Genomic DNA, 16,333 nt, shown 5'->3' with positions numbered 1-16,333 from the left:
CACTATTTACTAATGACTAGTAAAGTAATGCACTATGTATTAATGCACTAGTAATGCACTATTTATTAATGCACTAGTAAAGTAATGCACTATTTATTAATGCACTAGTAAAGTAATGCACTATTTATTAATGCACTAGTAAAGTAATGCACTATTTATTAATGCACTAGTAAAGTAATGCACTATTTATTAATGCACTAGTAAAGTAATGCACTATTTATTAATGCACTAGTAAAGTAATGCACTATGTATTAATGCACTAGTAAAGTAATGCACTATTTATTAATGCACTAGTAAAGTAATGCACTATTTATTAATGACCAGTAAAGTAATGCACAATATATTAATGCACTAGTAAAGTTATGCACTATTTATTAATGCACTAAGAAAGTAATGCACTATTTACTAATGACCAGTAAAGTAATGCACTATTTATTAATGCACTAGTAAAGTAATGCACTATTTACTAATGACCAGTAAAGTGATGCACTATTTATTAATGCACTAGTAAAGTAATGCACTATTTACTAATGACCAGTAAAGTAATGCACTATTTACTAATGACCAGTAAAGTCATGCACTAGTAAAGTAATGCACTAGTAAAGTAATGCACTATTTACTAATGACCAGTAAAGTCATGCACTATTTATTAATGCACTAGTAAAGTTATGCACTATTTATTAATGCACTAGTAAAGTAATGCACTATTTATTAATGCACTAGTAAAGTTATGCACTATTTATTAATGACCAGTAAAGTAATGCATTATGTATTAATGCACTAGTAAAATAATGCACTATTTATTAATGCACTAGTAAAGTTATGCACTATTTATTAATGCACTAGTAAAGTAATGCACTATGTATTAATGCACTAGTAAAGTAATGCACTATTTACTAATGACTAGTAAAGTAATGCACAATATATTAATGCACTAGTAAAGTAATGCACTATGTATTAATGCACTAGTAAAATAATGCACTATTTATTAATGCACTAGTAAAATAATGCACTATTTATTAATGCACTAGTAAAGTTATGCACTATTTATTAATGCACTAGTAAAGTAATGCACTATGTATTAATGCACTAGTAAAATAATGCACTATTTATTAATGCACTAGTAAAGTTATGCACTATTTATTAATGCACTAGTAAAGTAATGCATTATGTATTAATGCACTAGTAAAATAATGCACTATTTATTAATGTACTAGTAAAGTAATGCATTATGTATTAATGCACTAGTAAAATAATGCACTATTTACTAATGACCAGTAAAGTTATGCACTATTTACTAATGACCAGTAAAGTAATGCACTATTTATTAATGCACTAGTAAAGTAATGCACTATTTACTAATGACCAGTAAAGTTATGCACTATTTATTAATGCACTAGTAAAGTTATGCACTATTTATTAATGACCAGTAAAGTAATGCATTATGTATTAATGCACTAGTAAAATAATGCACTATTTATTAATGCACTAGTAAAGTTATGCACTATTTACTAATGACCAGTAAAGTTATGCACTATTTATTAATGCACTAGTAAAGTTATGCACTATTTATTAATGCACTAGTAAAGTAATGCACTATTTATTAATGCACTAGTAAAGTAATGCACTATTTATTAATGCACTAGTAAAGTAATGCACTATTTACTAATGACCAGTAAAGTAATGCACGGTATATTAATGCACTAGTAAAGTAATGCACTATTTACTAATGACCAGTAAAGTAATGCACGGTATATTAATGCACTAGTAAAGTTATGCACTATTTAATAATGTACTAGTAAGGTAATGCACTATTTATTAATACACTAGTAAAGTAATGCACTATTTATTAATGTACTAGTAAATGAATGCACTATTTAGGGAATAGGGAATTGGGTGCCACTGGATAAAAACAGAGACAGTTTCACAAAAGCCAGAAAATAAAGGAGATGAAGTTGAAATCCAGACAGAAGCTATACAAGCCATACAAGCCCCAATGGCCCGATGGTCCGAGATATATTTTGAGGCTTGCCAACTCCTATAGTCATCGTAATGCCGAAAGAACATGGGAGTTGGCTATATACACTGAGGATACAAAACATTAAGACTGACCAGGTGAATCCAGGTGAAAGCTATGATCCCTTATTGATGTCACCAGTTAAATCAGCTTCAATCAGTCTAGATGAAGGGGAGACAGGTTAAAGAAGGATTTTTAATTCTTGAGACAATTGAGACATGGATTGTGCCATTCTGATGGTGAATGGGCAAGAACTGCAACGCTGCTGGGTTTTTCACGCTCAACAGTTTCCCAGTGTATCAAGAGCGGTCCACCACCCAAAGGACATCCAGCAAACTTCACACAACTGTGGAGTCAACATGGGCCAGCATCCCTGTGGAACGCTATTCAAACCTTGTAGAGTCCATGCCCCAACAAATTGAGTCTCTTTTGAGGGTAAAAAGAGAGGGGGGTGCAACTCCTATTAGGAATGTGTTCCTAATGTTTGGTATGCCCAGTGTATATAGAGCACAAACAGACTTGGGACTAGATAGCTAGATAGACTAGATAACTCATCATCTGTGCTAATCAAAGAAAGCTCAGGGAGACTCGTTGTTTAACCAGTGAAATAAGTTATGAAAGGTCATTGTCACACCAAATATTAACCGATCTGGGACCTGACTATAGTACATTGTGTTTAACATCCAAATATGTCACTCCAAATATGAACAGATCTGGGACCAGGCAACAGTGTATTCTGTTGAACATCCAATCAGGAAGCATGAATCCAATCTCTTCTTTGTTTACATCCATAATGAGAGGCTCTGACATTCTCTTCTCACAGAAATGAAAGTTGTCATTTGAAATCCTATCCCTGCTCTAAGTTTTATGTGTTTGATGTTGTGTCTGTGCAACCTTCTTTCTGGCAGACTTTGTTTTTAATGCACCCAGACTCACACATTGGATATTCTGAAACATAATCAAAATAAGGCGAATCAGCTTAAACATTGCTAAATACATCTTCATGCCGTTCACTGGGTGGGTCAACTTTTATTCTTTGTGTCTGTGCAACCAACACTGGCAGACTTTGATTTTTAATAGGTGTTTCTAACGCTTACTTATTATCTGTCATATTCACAGGGTCAGCTTGACAAACAACACATCCTGTTATTTAGACCAATTTAGCTCTTCACAGATTGATTTATTTAGGCCAATTAAGTTCCAACACCGAGTGATTTATTTAGGCCAACTAAGTTCTTACACAGAGTGATTTCAGCACTTACAATGGGTGTTATTCTTTGATGAATTCTTACTACTCTTCTAGAGCTCTATATTAATCTCACTGTGTTCTGTAAATTGTGGTGAAATGGCCCTAATCCATTTGTCATTCTATTATATTACTGTATAGTGGCCACGCCTGTTGATGAATGTAAGAAGTAAAGCACGTATTCAGCTGCTTTTAAAGACAAATGGGAGCTTTTGAAAAAATATTTTCTCTTTACTGTTTATTAAATGTATTAATATACTTTATAAGATGAATGTGGAATGGGGAAGACATACAGAAGGCCCTATGGATCATAATGTACTTGGCCACAGAAGTGGAGGGAGGGAGGGAGGCAAAGTTTGATAGGGAAAAAATAGAGGGAAAGCGAGAGAGGGAAAGCGAGAGAGAGAGAGAGCGAGAGAGAGAGAGAGAGAGAGGGAGAGAGAGAGAGAGAGAGAGAGAGAGAGAGGGAAAGCGAGAGAGAGGGAAAGCGAGAGAGGGAAAGCGAGAGAGAGAGAGAGCGAGAGAGAGAGAGAGAGAGAGAGGGAGAGAGAGTGAGAAGTAAAGAGTACTGAATCTATTTTCAGCTGTAAAGCCATGTTTGAATAATATGTCTACTGTAGCAAAGTACTGGATACTTTGTATAATCTTTTAGAAAAGTACAGTCATAAATATCAGTTATGCTCCAATCCAATAACGTCAGCAAGAAAAAAGGAGCTGATTGTGGACAACGGGAAACGGAAGGCCGAGCACGCCCCCATCCACATTGACGGGGCTGTAGTGGAGCAGGTTGAGAGCTTCAAGTTCCTTGGTGTCTACATCACAGTCGTGAAGAGGGCACGACAACGCCTCTTCCCCCTCTGGAGGCTGAAAAGATTCGGGATGGACCCTCAGATCCTCAAAAAGTTCTACAGCTGCACCCTTGAGAGCATCTTGTCTGATTGCATCAAAGACTCCACCCACCCAAGTCATAGTCTCTGCTACCCCACGGCAAGCGGTACCGACGCACCAAGTCTGGAACTAACAGGACCCTGAACAGCTTTTACCCCCAAGCCATAAGACTGATAAATAGTTAGTTATATAGTTAACCATTAGTAACCCGGACTATCTGCATTGGCCTTTTTTGCACTAACTGTTTTGACTCATCACATATGCTGCTGTTGCTACTGTTTATTATCTATCCCATTGCACATCGACTCGGTACTGGTAACCTCATGTATATCGCCTAGTTATCGTTACTCATTGTGTATTTATTCCTCCTGTTATTATTTCCCTATTTTTCTATTGGGAAGGGCCCATAAGTAGGCATTCCACTGTTAGTCTACACCTGTTGTTTAGAGAGAGAGCCAGAGAGAGAGAGACAGAGAGACAGAAAGAGAGAGACAGAGAGACAGAAAGAGAGATCCAGAGAGACAGAGCCAGAGAGAGAGAGAGAAAGAGAGAGAGACAGAAAGAGAGAAAGAGACAGAGAAAGAGAGACAGAGAGCCAGAGAGAGAGACAGAGAGACAGAAAGAGAGAGACAGAGACAGAAAGAGAGCCAGAGAGAGAGAGAGAGAGTGTGGTAACGTCCAGTCCTTGTGGACACGTCCAGTCCTCGTGGTAACGTCCAGTCCTCGTGGTAACGTCCAGTCCTTGTGGTAAAGGCTAGTCCTCGTGGACACGTCCAGTCCTCGTGGTAAAGTCCAGTCCTCGTGGTAACCTCCAGTCCTTGTGGACACGTCCAGTCCTCGTGGTAACCTCCAGTCCTCGTGGTAAAGTCCAGTCCTCGTGGTAATGTCCAGTCCTCGTGGTAAAGTCCTGTCCTCGTGGTAACCTCCAGTCCTTGTGGACACGTCCAGTCCTCGTGGTAACCTCCAGTCCTCGTGGTAAAGTCCAGTCCTCGTGGTAAAGTCCAGTCCTCATGGTAAAGTCCAGTCCTCGTGGTAAAGTCCAGTCCTCGTGGTAAAGTCCAGTCCTCGTGGTAACCTCCAGTCCTTGTGGACACGTCCAGTCCTCGTGGTAACGTCCAGTCCTTGTGGACACGTCCAGTCCTCGTGGTAAAGTCCAGTCCTCGTGGCCACGTCCAGTCCCCGTGGTAAAGTCCAGTCCTCGAGGTAACCTCCAGTCCTTGTGGACACGTCCAGTCCTCGTGGTAACCTCGTGGTAAAGTCTAGTCCTTGTGGTAACGTCCAGTCCTCGTGGTAAAGTCCAGTCCTCATGGTAACCTCCAGTCCTCATGGTAAAGTCCAGTCCTCGTGGTAAAGTCCAGTCCTCATGGTAAAGTCCAGTCCTCGTGGTAACGTCCAGTCCTCGTGGTAACATCCAGTCCTTGTGGTAACGTTCAGTCCTTATGGTAACGTCCAATCCTCGTGGTAACGTCCAGTCCTCGTGGTAACATCCAGTCCTTGTGGTAACGTCCAGTCCTTGTGGTAACGTCCAATCCTCGTGGTAACATCCAGTCCTCGTGGTAAAATCCAGTCCTCGTGGTAACGTCCAGTCGTTGTGGTAATGTCCAGTCCTTGTGGTAACATCCAGTCCTCGTGGTAAAATCCAGTCCTCGTGGTAACGTCCAGTCGTTGTGGTAACGTCCAGTCCTTGTGGTAACATCCTGGAACATCAATGGGTGGAAACTCAATCTGATATTTGGTGGATATATACAGTGCCTTGCGAAAGTATTCGGCCTCCTTGAACTTTGCGACCTTTTGCCACATTTCAGGCTTCAAACATAAAGATATAAAACTGTATTTTTTTGTGAAGAATCAACAACAAGTGGGACACAATCATGAAGTGGAACGACATTTATTGGATATTTCAAACTTTTTTAACAAATCAAAAACTGAAAAATTGGGCGTGCAAAATTATTCAGCCCCTTTACTTTCAGTGCAGCAAACTCTCTCCAGAAGTTCAGTGAGGATCTCTGAATGATCCAATGTTGACCTAAATGACTAATGATGATAAATACAATCCACCTGTGTGTAATCAAGTCTCTGTATCAATGCACCTGCACTGTGATAGTCTCAGAGGTCCGTCAAAAGCGCAGAGAGCATCATGAAGAACAAGGAACACACCAGGCAGGTCCGAGATACTGTTGTGAAGAAGTTTAAAGCCGGATTTGGATACAAAAAGATTTCCCAAGCTTTAAACATCCCAAGGAGCACTGTGCAAGCGATAATGTTGAAATGGAAGGAGTATCAGACCACTGCAAATCTACCAAGACCTGGCCGTCCCTCTCTCTTTCAGCTCATACAAGGAGAAGACTGATCAGAGATGCAGCCAAGAGGCCCATGATCACTCTGGATGAACTGCAGAGATCTACAGCTGAGGTGGGAGACTCTGTCCATAGGACAACAATCAGTCGTATATTGCACAAATCTGGCCTTTATGGAAGAGTGGCAAGAAGAAAGCCATTTCTTAAAGATATCCATAAAAAGTGTTGTTTAAAGTTTGCCACAAGCCACCTGGGAGACACACCAAACATGTGGAAGAAGGTGCTCTGGTCAGATGAAACCAAAATGGAACTTTTTGGCAACAATGCAAAACGTTATGTTTGGCGTAAAAGCAACACAGCTCATCACCCTGAACACACCATCCCCACTGTCAAACATGATGGTGGCAGCATCATGGTTTGGGCCTGCTTTTCTTCAGCAGGGACAGGGAAGATGGTTAAAATTGATGGGAAGATGGATGGAGCCAAATACAGGACCATTCTGGAAGAAAACCTGATGGAGTCTGCAAAAGACCTGAGACTGGGACGGAGATTTGTCTTCCAACAAGACAATGATCCAAAACATAAAGCAAAATCTACAATGGAATGGTTCAAAAATAAACATATCCAGGTGTTAGAATGGCCAAGTCAAAGTCCAGACCTGAATCCAATCGAGAATCTGTGGAAAGAACTGAACACTGCTGTTCACAAATGCTCTCCATCCAACCTCACTGAGCTCGAGCTGTTTTGCAAGGAGGAATGGGAAAAAATTTCAGTCTTTCGATGTGCAAAACTGATAGAGACATACCCCAAGCGACTTACAGCTGTAATCGCAGCAAAAGGTGGCGCTACAAAGTATTAACTTAAGGGGGCTGAATCATTTTGCACGCCCAATTTTTCAGTTTTTGATTTGTTAAAAAAGTTTGAAATATCCAATAAATGTCGTTCCACTTCATGATTGTGTCCCACTTGTTGTTGATTCTTCACAAAAAAATACAGTTTTATATCTTTATGTTTGAAGCCTGAAATGTGGCAAAAGGTCGCAAAGTTCAAGGGGGCCGAATACTTTCGCAAGGCACTAGGTAGACAGACAGACAAAAATACAGGCTGGTGGGTGGGTGGGCTGTTGTGTGTGTGTGTGTGTGTGTTTGTGTGTGTGTGTGTGTGTGTGTGTGTGTGTGTGTGTGTGTGTGTGTGTGTGTGTGTGTGTGTGTGTGTGTGTGTGTGTGTGTGTGTGTGTGTGTGTGTGTGCGCGAGAGAGAGAGAGCTCTGGCTCCCGGGACAGATCAATCTGATTCATTTTTTCATTATGATATTCATGAGTATAATTACTATGCAGAGAGATGTACCTTTGGATCCACCATAGTGCTGATCTACTGTTCCCCTTAGGACAAGTCCCCGCTAGCTAGTCTGTGTGTGTATGTGGTTGTGTGTGTGGCCACATCCGCTGTCTCGCCGCAATATGGCTTCAATTTAATCACACAACATTAATTAGTCCAATATTGTGACAGCCTTTTTTGAATATGTCAATGTCTGGTGTGCTTTATAAGTAGATGTGTGTGGGTGAAAACTTGTATGGGTGTGTGTGCATTAAGTTGTCTATTGCTTTTCAGTAGCTCTGAAACTAACTTTATGCAAAGTAACTAAACATACTTTCTTTGGCCCGCGAACCCATTTTGATATCAAAAGTTTTTCTCAACACCACCATGTGAAAGTTATGTAATCAATAGCCAATGTTAACTTTTTAAATTTGGGCTATGACAGTCTACTACAAATCAGTCTGGCAGTATTTTTGACAGTAGTTCAATCTGAAGCCAGTTTGGTGATTGAAGTGATTGAAATGCATCAGAAAGGTATTGGGAAGTTCAGAAGAACATCAGGCAATCATTTTTTATGAGCTTCTGTGTAGACAATGATTTTATTTTTTTAATGGGGTGGATCAGCTTTAATATTGCACAATGCTTCCATCAATGTAATTGTGTGCATCATTTCCAATCCCCCGTATATTTTTTTTGTAAATATATATAGACATATGTTTTTAAAATATATTTTCCTTCATTATTTTACCTCATTATTTTCCCTCATTATTTTCCTTCATTATTTTCCCTTATTATTTTCCTTCATTATTTTCCCCTTGATGATGTTCTTTACCCCCCTGTGTGATTTAACGCCACTCTGTTCTAATGGCTTGTGGTCATAGTAGCGGGAAACATACATACACTTCATCTAAACTCATCTAAAAAGAAACGTCCTCTCACTGTCAACTGCGTTTATTTTCAGCAAACTGAACATGTGTAAATATTTGTATGAACATAACAAGATTCAACAACTGAGACATAAACTGAACAAGTTCCACAGACGTGACTAACAGAAATGGAATAATGTGTCCCTGAACAAAGGGGGGGTCAAAATCAAAAGTATCAGTCAGTATCTGGTGTGGCCACCAGCTGCATTAAGTACTGCAGTGCATCTCCTCCTCATGGACTGCACCAGATTTGCCAGTTCTTGCTGTGCGATGTTACCCCACTCTTCCACCAAGGCACCTGCAAGTTCCCGGACATTTCTGGGGGGAAATGGCCCTAGCCCTCACCCTCCGATCCAACAGGTCCCAGACGTGCACAATGGGATTGAGATCCGGGCTCTTCACTGGCCATGGAAGAACACTGACATTCCTGTCTTGCAGGAAATCATGCACAGATCGAGCAGTATGGCTGGTGGCATTGTCATGCTGGAGGGTCATGTCAGGATGAGCCTGCAGGAAGGGTACCACATGAGGGAGGAGGATGTCTTCCCTGTAACGCACAGCGTTGAGATTGCCTGCAATGACAACAAGCTCAGTCCGATGATGCTGTGACACACTGCCCTAGACCATGACGGCCCCTCCACTTCTAAATCGATCCCGCTCCAGAGTACAGGCCTCTGTGTAACGCTCATTCCTTCGATGATAAACGCGAATCCGACCATCACCCCTGGTGAGACAAAACCACGACTCGTCAGTGAAGAGCACTTTTAGCCAGTCCTGTCTGGTCCAGCGAAGATGGGTTTGTGCCCATTTGTGACGTTGTTACCGGTGATGTCTGGTGAGGACCTGTCTTATACAACAGGCTTACAAGCCTTCAGTCCAACCTCTCTCAGCCTATTGTGGACAGTCTGAGCACAGATGGAGGGATTGTGCGTTCCTGGTGTAACTCGGGCGGTTGTTGTTGCCATCCTGTACCTGTCCTGCAGGTGTGATGTTCGAATGTACCGATCCTGTGCAGGTGTTACACGTGGTCTGCCACTGCGAGGACGATCAGCTGTCCGTCCTTTCTTCCTGTAGCGCTGTTTTAGGCATCTCACAGTACGGACATCGCAATTTATTTCTCTGGCCACATCTGCAGTCCTCATGGCTCCTTGCAGAAAGCCTAAGGCACGTTCACGCAGATGAGCAGGGACCCTGGGCATCTTTATTTTGGTGTTTTTCAGAGTCAGTAGAAAGGCATCTTTGGTGTCCTAAGTTTTCATAACTGTGACCTTAATTGCCTACTATCTAAGCTGTTAGTGTCTTAACGACCGTTCCACTGGTGCATGTTCGTTAATTGTTTATGGTTCATTGAACAAGCATGGGAAACAGTGTTTTAACCCTTTACAATGAAGATCTGTGAAGTTATTTGGATTGTTACAAATTATTTTTGAAAGACAGGGTCCTGAAAGAGGGCGTTTCTTTTTTTGCCGAGTTTATGTGTGTATGTGGATACCCCTTTGAATTAGTGGATTCGGCTATTTCATGCACACCTTTGGCTGACAGGTGTATAAAATCAAGCACACAGCCATGCAATCGCCGCCATTGGTCTCTGGAGTAGTGGAAACGCATTCTCTGTAGTGATGAATCACGCTTCACCATCTGGCTGTCTGACGGACAAATCTGTGTTTGGTAGATGCCAGGAGAACACTACCAGTCCGCATGCATTTAAGGAGGAATGCTGGTCTGGGGATGTTTTTTATGTTTCAGGCTAGGCCCTTTAATTTCAGTGAAGGGAAGTGTTGATACTACAGCATACAATAACATTCTAGACTTGGCTGGCCTGCACAGAGCCCTGACCTCAACCCCATCGTACAACTTTGGGATGAATTGGAACACCGACTGCTAGCTATGCCTAATTACCCAATATCAGTGCCCGATCTCACTAATGCTCTTGTGGCTGAATGGAAGCATGTCCCCGCAGCAAAGCTTGAACATCTAGTGGAAAGCCTTTCCAGAAGAGTGGACGCTGTTATGTCAGCGAAGGGGGGGACAAACTCATATTCATCATCATATTTTGTAGCTTATTAAACCAGTCAAAAGATCGTGACATATCTGTTGGAAGAAAACAGACACCGCATTGTTTATTACAACCTCATTTCACAACTACCGGAGGTTACTGACATAACCCCGGCTCTAAAAATCATTGTTTATTACAACCTCATCTCACAACTACCGGAGGTTACTGACATAACCCCGGCTCTAAAAATCATTGTTTATTACAACCTCATCTCACAACTACCGGAGGTTACTGACATAACCCCGGCTCTAAAAATCATTGTTTATTACAACCTCATCTCACAACTACCGGAGGTTACTGACATAACCCCGGCTCTAAAAATCATTGTTTATTACAACCTCATCTCACAACTACCGGAGGTTACTGACATAACCCCGGCTCTAAAAATCATTGTTTATTACAACCTCATCTCACAACTACCGGAGGTTACTGACATAACCCCGGCTCTAAAAATCATTGTTTATTACAACCTCATCTCACAACTACCGGAGGTTACTGACATAACCCCGGCTCTAAAAATCATTGTTTATTACAACCTCATCTCACAACTACCGGAGATTACTGACATAACCCCGGCTCTAAAAATCATTGTTTATTACAACCTCATCTCACAACTACCGGAGGTTACTGACATAACCCCGGCTCTAAAAATCATTGTTTATTACAACCTCATCTCACAACTACCGGAGGTTACTGACATAACCCAGGCTCTAAAAATCATTGTTTATTACAACCTCATCTCACAACTACCGGAGGTTACTGACATAACCCCGGCTCTAAAAATCATTGTTTATTACAACCTCATCTCACAACTACCGGAGGTTACTGAGATAACCCCGGCTCTAAAAATCATTGTTTATTACAACCTCATCTCACAACTACCGGAGGTTACTGACATAACCCTGGCTCTAAAAATCATTGTTTATTACAACCTCATCTCACAACTACCGGAGGTTACTGACATAACCCCGGCTCTAAAAATCATTGTTTATTACAACCTCATCTCACAACTACCGGAGGTTACTGACATAACCCCGGCTCTAAAAATCATTGTTTATTACAACCTCATCTCACAACTACCGGAGGTTACTGACATAACCCCGGCTCTAAAAATCAAACGCACATGCTCTCTCGCAACCCCATTTTCAAATCAGACGACCACACATGGTGTTGCGCCACCTAGTTTGGGAAACCCTATTAAAGTATACTGTAATATTCTGCAAGATAATGGCCCTGGAACATTTCACATTAGGAGTGTATTATATAGAGGAGTGCCATGCAGTATTATTGGAATCACTACATGCCTGTGGTGGATTTCATCATAACTAGTTTTTTATAAATGACATGTAAGGTATGTTAGTGTCTGCTTCCAAAATGGTACCCTATTCCTTATATGGTGTTCTACTTATTATCAGAGCCCATAGGGCTCTGGTCTAAAGTAGTGCACTAAATAAGGGAATATGGTGCCATTTGGGATACAGATTCGGTATGTTATGTTAGTGCTGTACTTAGTAGGAAATGAAAAGGAGCACAGAGTAGAATGGTTTCAAAGGCCACCAATTGAGAGCGATATTAAAGACAGTCAGTGAATAATAGAAACTGACAGGTTTTTATTTTACTACCTGCTGGCTTAACTTTCTCTGTCCCCATGCTAGAGAGATGGAAAATTACCAATACTTTTGCGTACTTGGCATTTTACAATGTACATTTTATAATGTGAACATGCACTGACCATCATCTCTCTCTTTCTTTCCACAGGCCTTCCCATGTATATCCACAGGAATCTACGGTAAGGCTGTTCTTGTTATTTTCTATCTGTGTGTTACTGTATATCTTGGATGTGTATTCATGTGTCGTACATTTTCACTCTAACCTACTATTTCCGATCATTCTTATTATCCATTCAAAACTATCCTCTTTGTATGACGTTTCATTCCACATAATTGCTGGTGACTGTGTGTCTCTGCAGTCTTCTGCCAATGACGGTCTGTCACACCACACCACTCCAGTCCTAGCGGAGGAGGTTTGTGAGAGAGAGGAATGGAAGGGTACAGAAGGAAGTTTGTGAGAGAGAGGGGTAGAGGAGGAGGTTTGTGAGAGAGGGGGGTAGAGAAGGAGGTTTGTGAGAGAGAAGGGGTAGAGGAGGAGGTTTGTGAGAGAGAAGGGGTAGAGGAGGAGGTTTGTGAGAGAGAGGGGTGGGGGGGTAGAGGAGGAGGATTGTGAGAGAGGGAGGGGTAGAGGAGGAGGTTTGTGAGAGAGGGGTAGAGGAAGAGGATTGTGAGAGAGAGAGGGGTAGAGGAGGAGGTTTGTGAGAGAGAGGGGTAGAGGAGGAGGTTTGTGAGAGAGGGGGTAGAGGAGGAGGTTTGTGAGAGAGAAGGGGTAGAGGAGGAGGTTTGTGAGAGAGAGGGGTGGGGGGGTAGAGGATGAGGTTTGTGAGAGAGAGGGGTAGAGGAGGAGGTTTGTGAGAGAGAGGGGGTAGAGGAGGAGTTTTGTGAGAGAGAGGGTAGAGGAGGAGGTTTGTGAGAGAGAGGGTAGAGGAGGAGGTTTGTGAGAGAGATGGATGGAGAAAGGGGGTTTGTGAGAGAGAGGGGTAGAGGAGGCGGTTTGTGAGAGAGAGAGGGGTAGAGGAGGAGGTTTGTGAGAGAGGGGGTACAGGAGGAGGTTTGTGAGAGAGAGGGGTGGGGGGGTAGAGGAGGAGGTTTGTGAGAGCGAGGGGTAGAGGAGGAGGTTTGTGAGAGAGAGGGGGTAGAGGAGGAGTTTTGTGAGAGAGAGGGTAGAGGAGGAGGTTTGTGAGAGAGAGGGTAGAGGAGGAGGTTTGTGAGAGAGAGTGATGGAAGAGAGTGGGTAGAGGAGGAGGTTTGTGAGAGAGAAGGTAGAGGAGAAGGTTTGTGAGAGAGAGGGATGGAGAGAGTGGGTAGAGGAGAAGGTTTGTGAGAGAGAGGGATGGAGAGAGTGGGTAGAGGAGGAGGTTTGTGAGAGAGGGGTAGAGGAAGAGGATTGTGAGAGAGAGAGGGGTAGAGGAGGAGGTTTGTGAGAGAGAAGGGGTAGAGGAGGAGGTTTGTGAGAGAGAGGGGTGGGGGGGTAGAGGAGGAGGTTTGTGAGAGAGAGGGGTAGAGGAGGAGGTTTGTGAGAGAGAGGGGTGGGGGGTAGAGGAGGAGGATTGTGAGAGAGAGAGGGGTAGAGGAGGAGGTTTGTGAGATAGGGGTAGAGGAGGAGGTTTGTGAGAGAGGGGGTAGAGGAGGAGGTTTGTGAGAGAGAAGGGGTAGAGGAGGAGGTTTGTGAGAGAGAGGGGTGGGGGGGTAGAGGAGGAGGTTTGTGAGAGAGAGAGGTAGAGGAGGAGGTTTGTGAGAGAGAGGGGGTAGAGGATGAGTTTTGTGAGAGAGAGGGTAGAGGAGGAGGTTTGTGAGAGAGAGGGTAGAGGAGGAGGTTTGTGAAAGAGATGGATGGAGAAAGGGGGTTTGTGAGAGAGAGGGGTAGAGGAGACGGTTTGTGAGAGAGAGGGTAGAGGAGAAGGTTTGTGAGAGAGAGGGATGGAAGAGAGTGGGTAGAGGAGGAGGTTTGTGAGAGAGAAGGTAGAGAAGAAGGTTTGTGAGAGAGAGGGATGGAGAGAGTGGGTAGAGGAGGAGGTTTGTGAGAGAGAGGGATGGAGAGAGTGGGTAGAGGAGGAGGTTTGTGAGAGAGGGGAAGAGGAAGAGGATTGTGAGAGATAGAGGGGTAGAGGAGGATGTTTCTGAGAGAGAGAGTAGAGGAGGAGGTTTGTGAGAGAGAGGGGGTAGAGGAGGAGGTTTGTGAGAGAGAGGGGGTAGAGGAGGAGGTTTATGAGAGAGAGAGGGTAGAGGAGGAGGTTTGTGACAGAGGGGGGTAGAGGAGGAGGTTTGTGAGAGAGAGAGAGAGAGAGAGAGAGAGAGAGAGAGAGAGAGGGTAGAGGAGGAGGTTTTTGAGAGAGGGGGGTAGAGGAGGAGGTTTGTGAGAGAGAGGGTAGAGGAGAAGGTTTGTGAGAGAGAGGGATGGAGAGAGGGGGGTAGAGGAGGAGGCTTCAGAGGCAGTACAGTATGATGATGTAATGTAATCCCTCCCCCAGTACTATTTACTTATTCTCTTTCTATTTTTATTTCATTTATTTAACCTTTATTTAACTAGGCAAGTCAGTTAAGAACAAATTCTTATTTACAATGACGGCCTACACCGGCCAAACCCGGACGACACTGAGCTAATTGTGCACCGCTCTATGGGACTCCCAATCACGGCCAGTCGTGATACTGCCTGGATTTGAACCGGGGTGTCTGTAGTGACGCCTCTAGTACTGAGATGCAGTGCCTTAGACTGCTGCTCCACTCAGGAACCCAGTTCTACTAACTGATCAGATGTTGGCATGTTTACTGATGGATCTAGGCTTACTGTATTTGTTTACATTTGATAGTATGATTAAGGTCAAGTCCTCTTTGTACGTTTTCTCATGAAAGGTGCAAAGGACTCTTTCTTTTCTTCCTCTAACTCTTCCTCTCACTTGGTCCCCTCACATACACACTGAGACACACTGAGACACGCATTGTAATGGAGTGTCTGTGTGTGACCCATTTACAGCGAAACAAATCCACAGCCCCCACAAAGTGACAGAGAGGAACGAGGGACCGAGTTGTCCAGGGCCTCAGTGGCTGCTGCCTCAGTGGTGGTGGAGAGGAAAAACAGGTTTGTCAGGACGGCTAAGGCTAATTGACACCCTCCTTCTCCTCCCTCACGCCCCCTTATTCCAGCAGGCTCCGTCACCGCTGACAGATGATTGGGAGAGCACGGGGTAGGGCGTCGCCAGGGGTGCACAGGGGCTACCTCTACGTCTACCTCAGACGACCGTGCAGGAAGGAAGAAAAATGACTCCCGGCTCCGTGCTGACAGTCCAATCCCTCAGTCCGGCCCATTAGCCCCAGCAGAGATTCTGCAGCGGTCGGGCAGCGCACTGGTTAGCGTGTCGGCATGCGGGTGGGGGAGGGAGGGAAAAAGGGACGGACGTACCACCCATAAACAAACTGGCACCCCACCGTAGGGTCGTGGGGTCGCGAGGCATGATAGAGGTTATTAAGTGTTGGTCCTGTTCTCCCATCAATCATGGGCGGCTCCCGCCACACGACCAACCTGTGGTTCAAACGGATTATTCCTTCTGAGTAGCAGACACCTCTCAATGTCTTCACAACACCGACATAATCAAGAAATTCCTCACCCGAGGTGAAGGATTTCAACCTGCAGTATGTACAGTACAGTCTGGTATGAGAGACCTTGCAGAGGCCTAATTTCTGCTGGCACTGAGAGAGAGAGAACGCTTTAGAACAGCCTTGTAATGGGCTGCAGTATTGGAGGGTTTATGAGAGGCTTGAGATTATCAATCTTGGCACGGAGCGGAAGGAAGGTCTACGTCCCAAATGGCACCCTATTCCCTTTATAGTGCACTACTTTTTTTAAACCCAGGGCCCTATATAAAGGGAATAGAGTCCCATTTGGGATACACCCAACGAAGGTCTAGCTAGCACCATGTCAAGCCATAGATGGGAGCATTAAGTCTCACATTTACCTGACAGATTCAGCCATACCCTGG

General features: G+C 43.5%; 1 protein-coding gene across 2 annotated transcripts in view; it reads left to right on the top strand.

Annotated features, from left to right (window-relative positions):
• The window catches only part of macrod2 (mono-ADP ribosylhydrolase 2), a 1,220,194-nt gene that overhangs the window by 934,893 nt on the left and 268,968 nt on the right, over positions 1-16,333 (top strand). For both annotated transcript variants that reach the window (XM_036960544.2, XM_036960545.2), the window contains exon 7: positions 12,505-12,535. In XM_036960544.2, coding sequence (XP_036816439.2) covers positions 12,505-12,535 — 31 coding nt within the window. The remainder of the gene's footprint in view (positions 1-12,504; positions 12,536-16,333) is intronic.

This window comes from Oncorhynchus mykiss, chromosome 23, assembly GCF_057628025.1.
Source record: "Oncorhynchus mykiss isolate SJ-2025 chromosome 23, ASM5762802v1, whole genome shotgun sequence".
In the NCBI taxonomy this organism is placed as follows: domain Eukaryota; kingdom Metazoa; phylum Chordata; class Actinopteri; order Salmoniformes; family Salmonidae; genus Oncorhynchus; species Oncorhynchus mykiss.
The sequence above is the reverse complement of the archived record's forward strand: the minus strand, read 5'-3'. Positions and strand labels throughout refer to the sequence as shown.